This window comes from Ctenopharyngodon idella, chromosome 17 (genome assembly GCF_019924925.1).
Source record: "Ctenopharyngodon idella isolate HZGC_01 chromosome 17, HZGC01, whole genome shotgun sequence".
Taxonomy (NCBI): domain Eukaryota; kingdom Metazoa; phylum Chordata; class Actinopteri; order Cypriniformes; family Xenocyprididae; genus Ctenopharyngodon; species Ctenopharyngodon idella.
This window is the reverse complement of record NC_067236.1, coordinates 29,759,585-29,779,770: the sequence shown is the minus strand read 5'-3', so window position 1 is coordinate 29,779,770 and position 20,186 is coordinate 29,759,585. Positions and strand designations below refer to the sequence as shown.

Here is a 20,186-nt window from a genome sequence, read left to right as displayed (position 1 = left end):
TCACAGTTCATAAAACAAGCCAACACTCATACAGTTTTACTGCTTAGAAAACAAAATTTAAATAGTCTGTAGAAATGTTTTAAAAAAAAACCACTTTGTTTTGGTCACTTAAGTGATATTGGGTCTAAAATGGGGGTTAAAATCAGTATAGTGACTTATCTAGTGATTCTGGTACAGCAGCTTTAAGGCCTCTTCGATTGTGGCATCCTAGCAATCTGTCAAATGACAGTTTTGGATCAGTGTCAAATATGCTACGTTTCACAGTAATAGTACACAAAAATTCAAATCAAACAAAATGGGGTTGTTACAAACATCTTGTCACATTTAGGGCCAGTCACAGTATTTAGTTAGGTGGCCAAGTGTTCTGTAAGAGTAGTGCATAGTGTTTGTCAGGGAAGCAATACATAAACATTTAAAGACGTTCCTGTCTCATAAGACGTGAAGATACAACTTGAGGACAATATTTGACATGTATATCAAGTGGCACAACTAACATGACAATCAAACACTTATTTTAAAATGCTTCACTATACTACTCTGTTATCCAATTATGAAGTAATCATCACTGATATAATGTGAGCAGGACATTGTAGTAGATTGTCAAAAAAAAAAACCATTAACAATAATGTAATTCAATAATATAACAATATTTGTCACTGTCTGGATGTATATAGTTACTGCTTTAGGCAGTTAAAACAATTTACTAAATTGAGTGCATGTTGTTGAACTTCAGTAGTGATATGAATACTTTTCAAACAGTTGAATGATCTACAATAATAAAATCCAAAAGAATTTAGTATTTTGATTGAGGCACAACCACATTTTAACAACCATCTACTACTTATTGCTTTTGCATCTATAGATCTTCTTGATTTAAACCACAATAGGAATAGTACAGTTCATTGCAGTGACAGAATAAGGCAGGGAGTCCAATCCTGCACCTGGAGGGCCAATGTCACTTCCCTCTGTAGGACAGTGGCCCTCCAGGAACAGGTTTGCACACCACTGGAATAAGGCATACATTATATCCGCCATTTGCTCAGTGTAGGTCCTGTTATGCTTTACATTTTCAGTCTGCATTAGGATAATGCATTTCTTAAATCTCACCGGTGTTTTAATTAGTTTTGCTGGTGATTTCAGAATGAAATAAGGTATATTTTCTTTGGGGGTAAACAAGCTGGAACAGACATCATTCTGTGTACTGTCTGAGCATATAAAACATGGGCTGCTTTCACACTAGAGTTCATGGTGCGCTGAACTCTAGTGTGAAAGTCTACTTGACATCAGTACATTAGGCTGGTGTTTTCTGAACTTCAGTTCGGACCAAGCATTTTGCCTTGATACATTCTCACATTTGCTGTACAAGGCAGTTTTCATAGGTTAAGGCCAGTTTAATTTTACATGAACTGTAAACCAAGCTGCCGTTTACAAGTGTACTCTGGTTTGGTTCCTTGGGAGCCCCAGAGTTTGGTAAGGAGCTATCAAAATAACCAAACCACATCAAACGGACCTTAGTCCCCATCAAAAGAGAAATAGTCTTATTGTAGACACATTCACATCAAAATGGCATATACATACGGCCAAACTGCACTTTTGTTTTTATCTTGTCTTAAACTGATAGAAGACTATAAATTACTATAATGTGTCTCCACAAAAAGGTTCCAAAAAACTTCTATTCACTCTATTTACACAATAAATAATAATAAATAGGACTTTCTTTCTCAGGAAAAATGAATAAAATTAGTCTCTGCTGGATGTGTATTGCAGGATGTATATAAGCTATATTTCTAGCAAAAGACTTCTCTGTTCATCTTACACTTCTTTCTTCTCCGTCTCATAGTTGTCCTTCTAGCATGCTGCTGACTGCCTGATCCAGTGCGTGAGGCTGTTGAATCTTGGGTTTAACTCCTACTGCAGAACCCTGCAACCTTTGCAGCTCCAGAATGCTGTCTATAGCACTTTGCAGGTGTTCACTCAGTTCCCCATCCTCTACTAGTGTAGGCAATTTTGGAGACTCTGTTGCTGAAGCAACCAGCCTGTTCCTTTTAAGCACTGGAGTGCACTGCTCTGGAAGCAAGCCTTGCACCCTTGAAGCTACATAGTCTGGCATGACCACAGAATCAGTGTGGTTCTGCGAATTGCTACCTGTCCTAATTGTTTCCATATCATGGTGCAATTTCAGCTTGTTTAGTTCATTTTTGTTCTCTTCGACATTTGACAAAGGAGGCTTGAGGGAGTCATCTTTTCCCTGCATGGCTCCTCCCATAGTTAACTGCCCACTGTAGTTTCGTTTATACCCAGAGATGGCATTCGAGGCATCACATGCAGAGTTGTGGATGATTTTGCGGGATCCTGACTCATGTTTGATAGTGAGGCGTAGCGCTCCTCTGCTGCTGGAGCGATATGTCTTGAGGCCAGGAGGTCTGTCAGATTGCAAGGTCCACGATGGTGGAGATGGAGGACAACCGGAAAGGCCAGTCTGGACAGATGACACTTGACTGTGCTGTGATGAGTTCTTAGGCCATGACATCAGGAAAGAATCTGCTGAACCAAGAAAATAATGAAACCTGTTCACATTTCTGTGGCTGTAATTGAAATACCTCTGTACACTTTATAGCAGAGTTCCTCAAATCTGATCCTAGAGGGCCACTGCCAATTCAATTTAACTCCAATTCTAATTAAAGAAACCTGAGCAAGCTAATTAAGGTTTTCAGATTTACTAGAAAACTACAGGTAGGTGAGTTTGATCAGCGAAACCAGAGCCAGATTTTAGGAACCCTGCTTTATAGAATTGCATGAGCATCTCAATGAAAAGAAACTAGTGAGAAACAGGCACACAAAAGAATCTTGTGCCTTTATACCTGGATCTCTTCTGGCTCGCCGTCTATCCTCCCCCAGTGAGAGTCTCTCCGACTGGAGAAACAAACGCTCTAGCATCACCATCTCTGCTGATGGGCTCTCCTGCTGAAGAAAGCAATAACAGCTTAGACCTGCCACCTCTTATATTCCAAAGAACCAAAATGATATTCAGAGTTTCAAAAAGCCGTCTGCTACCTGGGATTCAGCCAGAAGTAGTTGCCTGTACTTGTTTATCATGTCTTTGGTTCGTTTCAACAGAACAACTGAAAAACACTCAAACTGCTTGTCCACTGCACAAAGAATGACAGATACATAAGGTTTTGTTTACAGTGGGGTCCATTACAGGACAACAATTTTGTAAAATCTTCTCAAATTCAAACTTCTTTATAGGAGTCGAACCTGAGATAAAGTCAGCCTGGCTGGGTAGAGCTCTAGCACAAGTATGGTAGGGTAACAAATGTCTGACAGCATCCTCCACTGAAACAAATGGAGCCAAAGTGTTTGGACTGAGAACAGCACTGTGGTCCAAAAATAGCTGCTGTTTGACCCTGCAAATAACAAAATGCACACACAAAGTATTTCTATGTTAACAAGTATTGTTACTATTGTAACAATTAGTTATTGTGACTTTGTGGATGATTTGCATCATTAACATTTTTGTCTTTCAATCATTTGTTGGGTATCTCACTTTGGGGTCTTGGACAAGGCAAAAGAATGCCAATCTTACTCCACTGTTAGTGAATTCTCACCTTTATACAAATTTAATTAAACTCTCAGCCATGGGAACTCACTGGTCGTCATAATATTACTGATGTAGAATCCTCTGACTTGTCAGTGCTATTTAAACATCTGCTTGTTGACATCAGTGAAGTGGAAGCTGACCAAGAGAAAGTTTAGATGCTTGCACTCATCCTCTGCAGCATGCCCAATAAGGATGATGATGCTATCCTTCCCAAATAGCGTTCAAACTGGTGACCTCCCTCTAATCTGGTGTTTCTCAATCCTGTTCCCATAGGTACACCAACCGTACACACTGAACTCTTCCTATTCAAATGCATCTGATTCAACTCATCAGCTCATTAGTAAAGATTTCAATGCCTAAAATTAATGGGTCAGAAAAGTTATACAAAATGTGTACTGTTGGAGTGCATCCAGGAACCCAGTTGGGAAAATCTGCCTCCTAGCAAGTAGCTTCTACCCTCACTGTCTGCATGTGTAGTCAAAATCAGGTTCTTCTGGCCATCAAGGGCTAATACATGTTGTATGTAAGTAGAAGAGTAGTCATTTAGCAGATACATTTATTCAGTGACTCAAAGTATACATCGTACAGTGAGAATCACGTTTGAATAACCACCATAATGATGGTTCATTTAAAGGATTGCAACATCAACCTTCTGGTTTTCAGTCCTGAGTTTTAACCACTTTACCTTATCCAATCTCCAAATCTGTTTAATTTTATAGTATTTATGTTGTTCATAGTCAATATCTCCCACCCTGCTTCAACAGACGTACCTGTAGTTTTCAAGTAATCCTGAAGGACTTGATTAGTCAGCTCAAGTGTGTTTAATGTGGGTTCAAGCTAAAATCTGCAGGACTGTGGCCCTCCAGGAGTTGAATTTGGCACCCCTGCTCTAGGGGAAAAATCTGTATAGGGATTGGAGACTCAAACAAGGCAAGTCAGATTTGGGGGAGTCAGGACTGGGGTGTCTAATCCTGCTCCTGGAGGGCCACTGTCCTGCAGAGTTTATGTCAAACCTTAATTAAACACCTGAACCAAAGTAAAGTCCTTCAGGATTACTAGAAACTTCCAGGCAGGTATTTTTAGGCATGTTGAAGCTAAACTCTGCAGGGCGTTGGCCCTCCAGTACCAGGTCTGGACTCTCCTGTACAAGTCTCATATGCAAACATGCATTGTTTACTGCTCACCTACCTGGCAGAAATCAATGTGCCTTTGTTTTTTGATGCACTTACTTTGTTGTGGCCAACAGGTGGGCAAACCTAACTGTGGTTCATCTACTGTGACTGGGTGCAAAAGGTTTACATTGCAACCAAAACCTGCTTTTGTACTTAAGGCAGCAGAGTTCACTCCTGTTCCTAAAGATCTCCAGTTAAGTAAGATCTTCAGGAACAATGGATAATTACACAAAGGTGTACTGGAGCAGGGTTGGAATTGAACACTGCAGGAAGGTTGGGATACACTTTATTTTAAGGTGATATACAGTAGTTACATTGTAGTACTCAAGTAAGTACTGAGTAATATTAATTAACTACATGTGTTTATTGTAGAGTTACAGTTAGGGTTTGGTTTAGGTTAGTTACTTGTAATTATGCATAATTTACTCTTATTACTATAGTAAGTACATGAAGTAACATTTAACTATGTCACCTTAAAGTGTTACCGAAGGTAGCTCTCCGGGAACAGAATTGGGCATCCCTGACCTAAGATAAGTGCGCTGCCTTGAAACTTACTGTCTTTTATTAACCAATCAATTAGTCTGGCTTACAGAGTTCCAGAGATTCCATATCTAGTCCCCAGTAGGCCATAGAACTCTTTCCACCACAGGAAAAGCTAATTTGTTAGATTTGGGTGTTTCTGTACATGATATTCTTGCACTGTGACCAGCATGGCAACTTATTTTCCACAGTCCACCATGGTATGTAATTACCTTCCACTGGCACACAGTTCTCATTATCAGTTCCTTAGGAGGTAATTTCTGTTGTTTCACTGTGTCTGGTCAGACACAATGACACTACAGCTTCAGACACTATAGTTTTAGTAAACATGCAGTGCAGGAATTGTCTGTATCTTTTCATTGTGAGATACCAAATGAATGTTTAAAAGACAACTTTAGGTTACTTGCATAACCCTAGTTTTCTGATAACAGAGTAAGGTATCTGTCTTCTTGCATTTGACATAGGGAAGAGCATTTCTGAAATGTATTATAGCAATACAGCAGTTCACATAGGGCTCCTGTGATTGCAGAGATTGGTCTGTCCTCTGAAAGGCAAGCCATTGGTGACCCAGTGGTCTTTCACATCCAAGGCATTTTCCATAGTGAGATACCTCACTCTTTTCAGAGAGCTAGGGCTATGCAAGTAACCTTACATCTTTTCGTATCCATACTGATGTCTACATAGAATTAGATTTCCTCTGAGCAAGTGTATTTTTACTTACATGTGTTGCCTCTTTGCTAGTGTCAGTTTCTCCTCTTTCGGACTGCATGCAGTTGGTGTCTATGACACAAAAGGGATATTAGTAACAGAATACCTCCTGAATTACTTTGAAATATCACATCTCCCTGAAATCTAGAATGATCTCTTGAAGACTTCATATGTTTTATTTATTATATAAATTATAAATATAAAAAAACATGTGAAGTCTATGCACCTTCACCTTTTTCTGATGTGCTGAGTAGGTTTCTTTGTCCTGGGAATGCAGCCTGGGTCCCAGGTGTACCATCTCCTGTAAGTCATGCTGGTCCAAAGAGATTATCCCACTGTTGTTCCTTGCATAAGGGACTGTGAGCTCTAATCAGGAAGAGGCATCAATTTGAAGCCAAAAAGAAGGATAGGATGATAACAAAAATGTTTCTATCAACGGCTGTTTAGTTCTTTCACAGTCTTCTTTCACAGCTACAGTAATAGTATTCATTGTAATATATTCAATATTCATGTACTGTAGCGGGACAAGCCATGCTGTAACTTTCAACCTGAGAGAGAGGACACTCCCAATAACAACAGAGTCAGACTAACATTGCTGAAGTTCATAATTTTTCACTCAACCCAGAAGAACCTGATTGCAACTTCACCACCATCGAACTATTGAATCATCAAGACTTTCAACCAAACTGCATCCAGACACTCGTTCAACGGCTAAGGCAAAACATTTAACTAACTAAACAGAGGTTTAAGTATAAGCTGTAGACCCCAAGATGCTTTAAATTAAAAAACTGATGGTTTTGTTCAGGTGGTTAACTGATCCTTAAGATTCCATAGCTACATTCCCCTGTTTCTCTGATTATGTGTTTGTGATTTAATTAAACATTTGTGCACATTCAAGTGAGTGTTGATTCTGTGGTCACCACTTGCAATACAAAGACTCTGGGGTTCCTCTGATGAATTGGTTAAAATGCTGCTGATACATAAACAACTTTTCTGAGGAAAAGGAATAGCTCTTACTCTTTACAAGACCCTCCTGGCACTTGGGTTCAGAACAAAGAGCAATCGACATTGAGGAATCCAGCTCTGGGGGTGTTGAGCCCATCATGGAGCCTGTGCTTGTGGTCTTTACAGAGCGCTGGCCAATAGGAGATTGCAGTAGAATGTCACTGTGTTCTGAGCGATGGTACGCTGGCATAGGAATCTCTTCACTCTCACACGATGCAGAGAAAGCCTCAGACGCAGTCAAAGGTCTAAGTGAATCCTCAGTTTCACCTGTGGCAGTAGAGATGTTGTTGTCCATTTGCCCAAGCAGATTTGCAGCTAAGGTCTCTTGGGTAGCTGACAGTTTAAGTGGATACTGCAGGGAAAGAGGTATATTGTGTATTTACTAAAAAGGTATGAAATACATTCCTAATATGGTGTTGCATTTTCAGTTCTGTCTTTGAATGAAACTGCACAAAATGCTTGAGAACCTATGACAGAGCACAGTTTAATTTACCTGTTGGGGCAGATGTATTAATGCCTGACTGTGATGTAATGGATTATGCTCTCCTTCAGTAAATTGTTGCTCTTCTGTTTGGGTGATCAGTTGTGGGGATAATGACAAAACTGGCTCAGGGGTACAACTATCATCTGGTGGTAAAGACTGTAGTAGAGTTGGTACTGGAGAGGGCTGAAAGTGAATCTCCACAATGGGTGCTTCCACTGAAGCTTGAGGAAGCAATCTGCTCTCCTGTCAAATCAAGTTCAATAAAAACAGTGAACAAATGTATTAAGCCCCAAATCCATTTTACTATACAACCATGATTTCAAAATGTAATTATAACATTTAAATGGTTATTAAATTATAATATTTACTGTTCAACAACATAAAGACCATTCTTAATGTTGTTACAACAGAAAGTGACACAAAAGAACTCACTTGAAGCGGTTCGTTGACTTTCTCCTCATCTTCTGTTGTTTTCTCATGTAAGAGAAGCACTGAATTCTGGGCAAGACTCACCTTTCCCTCAGGTCCCCCTACCAGAGCTCTTTGTGCTGAAGGCGCCATAGGCAGACTTTGTTTCACTGACTGACCATTCACGATTGGTATGGTGGTCATATCAGGAATGAGCATATTAGCATTATTAATCAATCTTATCTGGTTTCCGACAGCGTTTTGAACAACAGTTTCATGCTGCCCCTGCACTTGAGATGCATAGGTCCCTGCTAGCTGTGTTGGCATCTGGAAGACTGTTGGAGGTGTTGGCCGAATTGGTAAAGACCCTGATAGAAGAGTCCCATGTTTGAGGGTGAGTTGTCCGGTTGGGGAGGTGAAAATAGGGCTTAAGTTAAGTCTTGGCTGTATAGTCACAATATGAGAACTGTCAACATTGGGTTTGTTAGACACCTGATTGCTTGGTGTACTAAGAAGACATCTTGAAATGCTGGTAGACTGGGTCATAGTTGCAGGTGTTTGGCTGGGCAGAAAGAATTGTCTCTGACCCTGAAAAGTATCTTGGGGTTGAATGACAATGGGGCCTCCCTGACCAACCAAATTAAAGCTAACAGGTTTGCTAACATTTGGTGTGGACTGTGCTTGCAAGGACTGCTTTGAGCCAATAGAAGGGGATAGCAAGACACTCTGTGTTGTATTTGCTGAAATGAAGGCAAATCCTGGCAATGTTTTCTGTCCTGATGGCCTGGGACTGATCTGTACAAGCCTGGGCTGGATGTTGACAGGTAACTTAGGCTGAATGGGTAGAGGCGTTTTTTGTAACATGACTACTGATGGAGTAATTGTTCTAACGGTGGAGGCCAACATCTGGCAGCTTGTGAGGCTTGGCAGGGTCTTTTGGGTAATCATGCTGGTGCTTTGTGCTGAATTAATAGAAAAGGATGTTTCGAGTGGAGGTGTGGGGAAGACATTCCCAGGAAGTAGACTCATTAACTGGGTTACTGGAGGCTTGAGCGAGGGGCAGCCTGGACCAACAGCTAACAAAGATGGCTGAGGAGGCTCCACTGCTGTTTGTGTGTACTTTGGTAAAGAGATCAAGCCAGGCAAGGTTAATGGTTTGGAGAAATATGGTGTTGCAGGCAAAGGAAGGGTTGCATCTGACAAACCAAGCTGGAGAGTTTCTGCTGTCTGGACAAGTCCTGCCTCTAATGCAAGAGTGTCCTCAGTGATGTCTGCCTCTTGGAGACTCTGCTGGAGAATGTCACATATCTCTTCTGACTCTTTCTGCTGTTTCACTAATTGGACATTGGGATTTTCTTGTGCCTCCTCTGGATCTCCACTTCCTAATGATGATACCGGTGATGCCAACAGCGCCTCCTCCAGAAAGGACAGATCTACACAGCCAGAGACAGGAGTGTCCTGAGAACTTGCATCATCTGCTAACAGAGATGCAGGGCTCTGTAGAACAAAAGGTCACAACAATTATGTTAAAAGTTTGTTAGGAACACAATATTTTAAAGCTTAATTCACATATCCATTCTTTTGATGATAAAAGTGGGTTTTGTTAGATATGTAATACTGCGTTCTGGGAGGTCCCAGCTGAAACAACTCTATATGCTCCCTCTTCCATAGGGAGAAAGGTCTAGACTTACTGGGGTGTCTGTGAAGAGTGATGGCTCTCCAGAGGATGAATTAATGAGTAAGTCTCCACTTGGCAGCTGTTTGAACAGAAGGGGGGAAGGACAGTTAATTGCATGAGGTAATTTTTAGACCTTGTATTTGCACACAAAAATGTATACAAAAACGCAAGAGTTTTTCCTGTTAAGGTCCTTCTAAGTTCTTCATCTCCCTACATACGACCTTATAAATGTGGAAAGGTTCCACAATTACAACTACTGAAACAAGTTTTGGAGAAAGTACCGTAACAGGTAGTCACTAATGTTACTAACTTTAAATATCACAGCCACACAGTAATATTACAAACCCTTCATACCTCATTTGTCCCATGAAGAAAATCATTCAGGGCTTGAGGGTCACTGTTACAAAGTAAAATATTTAGTAGTTAACATGAGCAAAATATCTTCAGTGTGAATGGTATTTTTTATGTGATGTGAATGCTTTGAATAAAACACATACAAACTGAGAAAATTCAATTTGCTGGATGTAACAACACTTACCACAAAACATCAAGTAAACAAGTACCATCTTCATCCTCCATTTCAACTAAACAAAAAGAAAGGAAAGATTGGAATTACAAAATTATAAGAAAATTTCAAATAAATTCAATATTGTATGGATAAAATATGCATGCATCCCTTAATATTAAATCATCAGTATTATGTACATATAGTACTTAATGTACTATATAAATGAACTCAAATAAATTAAATTAAAAAATGTATACACTATTTTAGATTTTCTAAGAATGGTGCCAAATCTTTAGAAAATTTTGACTTTTATAATATATTAAATAAGATAAAACCACATGATTATGTAATAATCTGGGTTTTGTGAAGCAACCTAACCTCTTATTAGAGTGGCTCCATTCAGAGCAGGGAGAGAGAGTTTGTGGAGACTTCATTGACTGGATTTTAGTGACTTGCTGTGAGAAAACCAGACATTTGGACATATGCTTTTCAGCGGGGACATCGAGTCATCGGGATCTGAGAAAGTAAACATGAGGCATACAGAATGCTATTAAACAAGCTTTACAAGTGAAATCTTACAATTTCATTGTACTGTAATTTTTTGGTCAAATAGCCTCCAAAATGTAGTGACATCTAAATTAGCCTACCAGGTTTTGTTCATTTGTTGAATATTTGTTTATTGACTGAATAGTAAAGGTCAGATTAGAGTAATTCCTACAATTTGGTTTTAATTAATCATTAATAATGTTAAATTTCAACTATGAATAAAATAGGCTGGTTGAAAAGATTATAATGTTGCAAGTACTAAACAAGTACAAACAGGCTTGGGTGCTATATAGATTTTACTTGGTACATGGTAGATTTTACTATATACAGGTGCTGGTCATATAATTAGAATATCATCAAAAAGTTGATTTATTTCACTAATTCCATTCAAAAAGTGAAACTTGTATATTATATTCATTCATTACACACAGACTGATATATTTCAAATGTTTATTTCTTTTAATTTTGATGATTATAACTAAGGAAACTAAGGAAAATCCCAAATTCAGTATCTCAGAAAATTAGAATATTGTGAAAAGGTTCAATATTGAAGACACCTGGTGCCACACTCTAATCAGCTAATTAACTCAAAACACCTGCAAAGGCCTTTAAATGGTCTCTCAGTCTAGTTCTGTAGGCTACACAATCATGGGGAAGACTGCTGACTTGACAGTTGTCCAAAAGACGACCATTGACACCTTGCACAAGGAGGGCAAGACACAGAAGGTCATTGCAAAAGAGGCTGGCTGTTCACAGAGCTCTGTGTCCAAGCACATTAATAGAGAGGCGAAGGGAAGAAAAAGATGTGGTAGAAAAAAAGTGTACAAGCAATAGGGATAACCGCACCCTGGAGAGGATTGTGAAACAAAACCCATTCGAAAATGTGGGGGAGATTCACAAAGAGTGGACTGCAGCTGGAGTCAGTGCTTCAAGAACCACTACGCACAGACGTATGCAAGACATGGGTTTCAGCTGTCGCATTCCTTGTGTCAAGCCACTCTTGAACAACAGACAGTGTCAGAAGCGTCTCGCCTGGGCTAAAGACAAAAAGGACTGGACTGCTGCTGAGTGGTCCAAAGTTATGTTCTCTGATGAAAGTAAATTTCGCATTTCCTTTGGAAATCAGGGTCCCACAGTCTGGAGGAAGAGAGGAGAGGTACACAATCCACGTTGCTTGAGGTCCAGTGTAAAGTTTCCACAGTCAGTGATGGTTTGGGGTGCCATGTCATCTGCTGGTGTTGGTCCACTGTGTTTTCTGAGGTCCAAGGTCAACGCAGCCGTATACCAGGAAGTTTTAGAGCACTTCATGCTTCCTGCTGCTGACCAACTTCATGGAGATGCAGATTTCATTTTCCAACAGGACTTGGCACCTGCACACAGTGCCAAAGCTACCAGTTTCTTAATTGGCCAGCAAACTCGCCTGACCTTAACCCCATAGAAAATCTATGGGGTATTGTGAAGAGGAAGATGCGATATGCCAGACCCAACAATGCAGAAGAGCTGAAGGCCACTATCAGAGCAACCTGGGCTCTTATAACACCTGAGCAGTGCCACAGACTGATCGACTCCATGCCACGCCGCATTGCTGCAGTAATTCAGGCAAAAGGAGCCCCAACTAAGTATTGAGTGCTGTACATGCTCATACTTTTCATGTTCATACTTTTCAGTTGGCCAAGATTTCTAAAAATCCTTTCTTTGTATTGGTCTTAAGTAATATTCTAATTTTCTGAGATACTGAATTTGGGATTTTCCTTAGTTGTCAGTTATAATCATCAAAATTAAAAGAAATAAACATTTGAAATATATCAGTCTGTGTGTAATGAATGAATATAATATACAAGTTTCACTTTTTGAATGGAATTAGTGAAATAAATCAACTTTTTGATGATATTCTAATTATATGACCAGCACCTGTGTATATATATATATATATATATAGCCTATAAGCCAAATATGACTTTTCTACTTTTCAATAATATCTCTTGATTGATGAAAAAAATAAATAAAATAAAAATTATAAAATAAATAAATAAATAAAAATTCATTATGTGTTTCAAAGGAATTGGGCTTTGTAGAAATGACAGAGTGGAAGGATGGACTGTAGGAATGGTCAAACTACACTGTTTACAGTAGGCTATAACAATTTCTTTATAACCATTCAATGTTATAAGATATCACAAACTAGGCTGCAATAATATAACTTCATATTTAAAAATTGCTATTACACATAATGTAATGTCAGTTATGTAATGTCTAAAATAAAATGTCAGAAGATTTACTACATGTCGCATAGATTGTGGTCACTTGCACATCATGATGCCTTCGCATGTTCAGTATCCGTTCATTTGCTTTGGTCGAAAACCATCTCCAGTTACAAATTTCCCTATTTCTCTCTCCCTCTCTTTCTCTCTCGACTTTCAGCGGAGCTAGATCTCCTCCAAAGACACTTCTGTCTTATATTTCTTTACCTACATCCTCATTTCATTACCGCAGCACACACTGGACATTTAACATGATAGAAATTACAGCCTGTTTTAGCAATGACTCCAATATTATCCATTCATACCCCAAATCAGAGCAATTATTTGCGTTTGCGTCTCAGAGTAAGGACACACTTGAGGTTTAAAGGGATGCTGCTCAGGACGCGGTGCGCAGGAGGTAATGCGGACACAAAAGCTCCTCGTCTGAACACACAGCTGCACATTTAACCCATTACATCTCTTGTAACGCACGTATTCTAATGCGGCATTTCGCAGAGGAAGAAGGAGAAGAACTCACCAGCGTCTTTGTGCTTTATTGTCCTTTCAGACGGGCCTGTGCGCCATCCATCCCTACCCACATTCTCAGGGAGGAGGGGGAGACGGGCTCGTGCGGGTGGGTGACAAACAGAGGTAGAAGACACAGAAGGCGCGTGTGCATGTGTTGCTCTTCAGTCTGTAACGACACTGGAGCCGAATGAATGAACTTCACAGAAGCGCGCATCATTTTAGGCAGGTTTTGAGGCATTTTGAGATTAGCTTCAGAGACTAATGGATATAATGTCATAGTGACAGCAATGTGCAAGGACTGAATGTTTATTAAAAAAACCTTTTTGAGTCAGAAGTCCAGTTAAACAAATGCATGTTTTCTGTAGTTTTGTATGTTTAGTGTTAAAGACTGTCTTTAAACATTTTTCATAAAGGCAAAGCTGCAAAACGGCCAATAATGTTTTATGTGTACAGTGTTTAAAAGGAAGGAATCCCAAGCTATTTGTTGCATGATCTCTTCAATAAGTAACGAATAAAATAGTATAACAAAATATAATTTTAAATATATGTATATGCAGTGTTGGGGTAACGCATTACAAGTAATGTGAGTTACATAATCAGAATACTTTTTTCAAGAAACTAGTGAAGTAACACATTACTTTTAAATTTACAATGAAATATCTGTTACGTTGTCATATAAGTAACACAAGTTACTTTGTTTTCATGTACTGACAGCTCTCCTATCCCCATGTTGAGAGAAATAAAGTGCAGAGGTGTTGTGTGCGCTGTGTGAACATGATGCTTATTGTAGTTCTAGACTAAATGTGAACATGTATTTATTCATCTCACTTATACAAAAACAGATTCATTACTACTCAAAATAAATAAAAACTGTGAAATGCAAACTCAGAAAATTACGCGAACCTGCAATAATTAAGTCTTAAATAATAAAAAATGTAATGTATTTAATCTCTTTATAAGAAATGTCTTTGCTGCTGACCAATGATCCAGTTCACCCATATAAATAAGCAAAAATGAATTTAGATGAACATCACATTTGTGTTTCTTTCTTTTTTTTTTTTTTTATTGGTAAAGTTGAGTGTTGAACTTTCTTCTCTTGTGCATAGACTGTAAAAAAAAAAAAAAAAAACCTTCCACTGTAGAAAAATGAAGCCAAAATATCCCAGAAAAAGTCGTTGCCAATTATGTCATCTGGAGCCCCAGTCTATGCAGTAGTGATCCTGAGGTGGAGCCACGGCTTCACACTCCCACTCCAGCAGACTCAATTGCAAGCGCAGCTGTCAATCATGACGTTACGCCTCTTTTATAGCATCAAACAACAAACTAAAACCAAACTTAATGGAAAAATCGAACACTTGAACATATGTCTGTGTGATAAGAACTACCTAAAATGACAGAAACCATCTTTGGAAAAAAATTATTTGAAGTGTAATTGTTTTTTTTTTTAGTTTAGCTATTCCCATTCGATTACATGAGAGGGCGGGGTTTATGAGCTATACTGCAGTCAGCCACTAGGAGGCGATCAAAATTCTTTGGCTTCGCTTTTCAGGACGTGTGGCACACTTGCTACTGCGTCCTATTCTTCTGCAATCCAGAATGGCAGCACAGCTGAAAAGTTTGTTTGAGCTGTGCAGCCTAAGGCTTATTGTTATTAAAATTTTGTTATTCTCCTATGCTGTTTATGTAGTATAGACAGTGCAGCGCTTCCGCGTTCTACGTCAAAACGCCGGCTCATTATTGGCCGGCCAATACTGAGTCGGCGTAACTTCTGAAGTAGAACACGTAAGCGCTGCACTGTCTATACTATGTAAACAACAGAGACTGACAGGGAAGAGAAGAAATGGTTGAATAATGTCATCATTTTTGTTTTGTTTTGCGCACAAAAAGTATTCTTGTTGCTTCATAACATTAAGGTTGAGCCACTGTAGTCACATTGACTATTTTAACAATGTCTTTACTACTTTTCTGGACCTTGAATGTGGTAATTCCATTGCTTTCAATTGGGGGGGGAACCCTCTTGGATCAAAAATATATTAATCTGTGTTCGGAAGATGAACTAAGGTCTTACGGGTTTGGAACGACCTAAGAGTGAGTAATTAATGCCAGAAATTTCATTTTTGGGGTGAACTAACCCTTTAAAATCTTCCTTTTTTATTAGGTACTGCAGGTTAAACATATAACTAAATAACTATTTAGCAATGATGCCTGATGTGTGCCTGTGTACATATAGTCATAAACTCCTAATTCAGCAAAACACAAAATACAAAGCTCTGTCATGAAACCCTAGATGGCGCAGGCTAATAGGTCCTTAACTCAACCTGCTTGCAATCACATCATTCTCTATAGGGCACATCTGATTCCTACTGTATCAGCTGGTTCCTAATGTCTCAGCAGCAAATGAGCTCGCTGCTCAACCTTCAAATACTTGGTTAGCATTTGCCTTAGCTTTCAGAAACCCTCCACCTTCCCCAAAAATCGCTCTTTAATGGCATCACTGCGAACCCAATTTTACACTTCACTGATGGTTATGACCTAATTAAATTCAGGGTTGTGAAGGTTACTTTTAAAATGTATTTCACTACAGATTACAAAATACATGCTTTAAAAAGTAATTTGTAATGTATTTCATTAGATTACACAAGTTTTGTAAATTAATCTAAATACTTTAGAATACTATGTATGTATGTAACACGAAGAGTCCACCAAACATAGGACTTGGTTTTTCTCTGCATATTATTTTTAACAACAACTTCAGCATTAAGAGCTGAAGTATGTAAACTTTTTGAATTGCATGAACAGGGTGAATTGTAATTATTTTGTCTTCTGGGAAACATGGAGGTATTAGCTTCTGAAGGGCACACTAAATGAATAAATATGATCTTTGAACAAAACATTAAACAAAATTAAATCATCATCATCATCCAGTTTACACCCACTGCTCTTAATGCATTGTTTCCTTCTTGAGCATCAGTAAATGTTCACCTTTCATAATAGTTGTGTTTGAGTCACTGCTGGAAAGGTGTGAAATATGCAGAAAATGCTGGAAAACCTGAGAATTTGCAGGACCTGGAGGATTTATCTGAAGAACAGCGGACAGTTTAACTGTTCAGGACAAACAAGAGACTCACAAACTATCACAAAACAGACAAGCATGAAAAAACATGAAAACAGTCGTGGATCATTCAGGTAACGACAGACAGTTAAGATTCAAGGGTAGGCCTATGGAAATTTTTTGAATGGGGCAATTTTTATAAATTCAGTTATTTTGTCTTGTGAAGCATATGTAAACATCTGTTATGTGGAATAGCTTATTCAGGATTGTACTAAATGAACATGCAATTTTATGACCCCTCTTATTTTGTTAAAATTATCAAAATTTTGTATGTTCTGCAAGGGGTATGGATATGAGCAGAACTGTAGCTTAGGATGCTTTTGCAGTGTCAGAGTCAAAGAATCACCAATTGCTGTTTACATTAATTGCCCTCCACAGTTTACACTAATGTTTAAATGAAATAAATGACATTAAAATTCAAAGTAATCACTTTGGCAATCTAAAATACTTTTCAGATGTAACTGTAATTTGATTACCACCCATTTAAAATGTAATGAAATACAGTTACTCATATTTTGTATTTTAAATGTAACTGTAAAGAAATACAGTTGGGCCATTAAACTGAATGGTTGACATTTGCTTGTTGTAACTCTTTAAAATTAAACTTTATTTATTTATATCTTTTTTCAACACTGAATCTAATACTGGTCAATCTCAGGTAACTTTTTAAAAAATTTTTTTTACAATGTTTCTAAGCAGAAGATGGATGCATGTTTTCTCAGTCCTGTTACCAAAACTCATGTGCCATTTAAAAAGCATGTTTAAAAGCATGTCAATTCATTCCTTTGTTTTCCCCTCAAGAAAGTGTTTTTTTTAAAGACATTGTTGGTTATATGTTCAAATAATTGATATCTGTGACTAAAAAATCATTATATATTAAGGCAAGGTTTATTTTAATAAAAAAACACAAAGCCATTTTTTCATTTTAAAGAAGACCAAAGCTTCAAGTTTATATATATATATATATATATATATTTTTTATAATTTAATTTATTAAACAATTGTATAAATGATGGACCAAACAAAACTGATAAAAACAGTGGTTTAATTTTTTTTTAGAAAAATAAAATAAAATTTAGTAACAGGAATGAACACTTAGTAACAGGAATGAACACTTGGTAACAGGAATGAACACTTGGTAACAGGAATGAGTGTCCATATGTGTGTGCATGTGTGTGTGAAAGAGAGTTTATATGGCTGTGTGTGCATGTGTGTGAGTGAGATTTCTGTGTTGAAGGAATGTACTATGCACTAGTAGTACTTCACAGCAAAGGAGGTGGAAAGAGAAAGAAGGAGAGAGAGGAGAAGAGAAAGGGAGGGAGAGGGATGAAAGGAGAGTCAAAAAGGGGGGAAAAGAGAGGATTGTGGGTGTGTTTCACTCCTTCCCTTGCAGAATGCCATGGGTGGGTGTTTCTGGAACTTGAATAGTATGGGTTCTCTCCATCTTCTACAAAAGATAAGAAAGACAAAGACAAAAAAGTTTGTCACTTCGTGGTGGACTGGCTCCCTTTAAGTATGGTATTCACATCGTAAAACTAATCCTAAATGTCTATAATTTAAGTAATTTCAACTGTAAAACTCATAAAACAGCTGAATAGTATTATATCAACTAAGATTCACACTATTAAATCAACAAAACAGAGGACTCTACGCACTCCTGTTTTACTTACTCCTGTTATTTTTCATATGAGTAACAGGAATGAAAGTAACAGGATTGAGTTTTTAAGCAAAAAATTATCAAATACATGACAAATTGCCACATTGAGTACATGCTAATAGCATGAGGACACTGGGCAAATTCTAGTGACTTACCTAAAGTTAATATTTTTAAAATAAACAAATAACATCTAAGAAATAATTTAGGTAACAGGACAGTACATTGTGATTGACCTTCTCAGTCAGAGTTGTAGTTTCATCAAATATACAGAAATTAAAATGAGAGGACTTACTTTTGGTCTTCTCATGGCCTTCAGAAGATCCAGATGATGCAACTTCCTGTTGAAAATGTGTCTTGTGGCATGTTCCAAGTTTTTTAGAGGGGGCAATGTGTGAGGGTAACAGGGCTGAGCGAAAACAAAATAAGATTTCTGAAAGATTTTAATGATAATATTTCATGATAAAGTTTAGGTTAATATAGCAGGGAATGTAACAAATGGCTATTTTTTTTTTTTAGTATTCTCAGTAGTTTTTATTAATGTTTTAAATTATATATTTTAAATTTGTAGTTAGATTAATGTCTAGGACACTTTGCTTAATAATAACATGCATTTTAGAGTTAATTTTCATGCACGTTTATACACACAATGTCCTGGGGACAAAAATGTCACCCATTCGGTGGAATGGACATATTTTGTATTTTAAACACGTAACTAAGTTACATGTAGGCCTATTCCGTTACTCCCCAACCCTGATTGAATTAATGTGCCTCTTAGCTTATTGTAGAATGGCTTAGCTTAAAGTAAACATGCTCATGTGCTTCCCAGTTAAACCGTGAGTTTACTTGAGTCACAGACCCGTGATCGGATGTTTTCTCCACATTACCTCATGTTCTTTCACTGGGTGTTCCGTCAGTTTGCGAAATACTGTCGAATGTTCCCGGAAGCTGCTAATTACTGCCGCCGCCAGGCAACGAGTTTCACAACTTGTGCAAATCATTTAAAGAACGCGTCACTTTCTTTTCTTTTTATTTATTTACAGTAGTCAACTTTTGAAGTGGATCAAAACCTTCTTCTGAGGACAGCTTAGTTCTTAGGAAAACTTTATTTTTTACTGAGATCAGTTGCCGCTCCCAAAAATATACAGCCTACTGACTGAATCATGGCATTCGGTTATCTCTCACCCGAATTGCAGACCACATTTCATAAATTATAAAATTATCAAATTGATGTCGATGCCTTCCATTATTAGGCGATAGAAACAAAAAGTAAAAACTATATAAGTAAAAAAAGTAAAAAATATTTTTACATATAGGCCTATTATTTTGTTTTTATGTTGTATTTCATGCCAGTGGCATCAGTGCATTACTCCAAAAGGATTAATACCCTTTATATTTCATGTTTAGAATATATTTTATTGAAGTACGAACATTCCCAAAGCTATTCAGGTATATGTGCGTATATTCAAAACCTTAATGTGGGTCACTTTGTATTAAAAAGAGTAATGTATGAAGAACAAATAACGGTGAAACTAGTAGGAGTGCGTGTCTACCTTGGCCAAAAAAACTGCATATAAAATTTTTGCCAAAAGTACACAGACATGCTGGCACATTAAAATGCCTCAAAAAGTAACTTAACATTTATATTTTAGAGATAACTGGACACTCGTTGAATCATGAGGTGTTTAGTGTTAAAATGTCTTTAATTGAGACTGAAACTAAATTATCCGTTCAAAAGAATTGATTTAATAAAATGAAACAAACCTAAAACTGTTGCCATTACGCGTAACGGTATGAAATACTCGAACCTCACCACTAGACGGCGCTAAACTCATGTTAAGTGCATAGTTCCGCTTGACAATTTTGCACACATGCACCATGAATAATCTTAGAACATCCAGGAAGCTTATTGACAAGCTTTTCCCATTGTGCTCCATAAATAGTTATTCCTGGTTTGTTTTAGTGTCTGTAACCCAGAATCTTTGTGCACATATTCACATTT

General features: G+C 37.8%; 1 protein-coding gene and 1 long non-coding RNA gene across 4 annotated transcripts; one reads left to right on the top strand and one right to left on the bottom strand.

Annotated features, from left to right (window-relative positions):
- Window positions 1–34: 34 nt before the first annotated feature.
- si:ch211-168d23.3 (BRD4-interacting chromatin-remodeling complex-associated protein) lies at window positions 35–13,576 on the bottom strand. Of its 3 annotated transcripts, none has more exons than XM_051868435.1 (14): window positions 13,429–13,576; window positions 10,483–10,620; window positions 10,135–10,180; window positions 9,951–9,993; window positions 9,610–9,675; window positions 7,943–9,415; window positions 7,520–7,753; window positions 7,039–7,378; window positions 6,248–6,387; window positions 6,035–6,093; window positions 3,259–3,407; window positions 3,055–3,149; window positions 2,862–2,964; window positions 35–2,544 (listed from the first exon to the last, which is right to left on the bottom strand). In XM_051868435.1, the coding sequence occupies exons 3-14, from the start codon at window positions 10,173–10,175 to the stop codon at window positions 1,835–1,837; spliced, it is 3,453 nt and encodes a 1,150-aa protein (XP_051724395.1). In that variant the 5' UTR covers window positions 10,176–10,180; window positions 10,483–10,620; window positions 13,429–13,576; the 3' UTR covers window positions 35–1,834. The 3 variants fall into 3 exon arrangements, with proteins under 3 accessions (XP_051724395.1, XP_051724396.1, XP_051724397.1); XM_051868436.1 differs by having other exon boundaries at window positions 35–2,541; XM_051868437.1 differs by having other exon boundaries at window positions 6,254–6,387.
- LOC127498752 (uncharacterized) lies at window positions 11,166–14,178 on the top strand. The gene is made up of 2 exons (XR_007925961.1): window positions 11,166–13,308; window positions 13,459–14,178. It is a non-coding gene; the product is annotated as an uncharacterized LOC127498752 (long non-coding RNA).
- The last annotated feature ends 6,008 nt before the right edge of the window (window positions 14,179–20,186 follow it).

Excerpts from the sequence above, each read along its gene's own strand:
- si:ch211-168d23.3 (XM_051868435.1), bottom strand. The coding sequence starts at position 10,175 with ATGGAGGATGAAGATGGTACTTGTTTACTTGATGTTTTGTG. Across the intron at positions 6,388-7,038 it reads CCAGGAGGGTCTTGTAAAGA|AGCTCACAGTCCCTTATGCA; the intron begins GTAAGAGCTATT and ends CTTCCTGATTAG. Across the intron at positions 3,408-6,034 it reads CTAGCAAAGAGGCAACACAT|GGTCAAACAGCAGCTATTTT; the intron begins GTAAGTAAAAAT and ends TGTTATTTGCAG.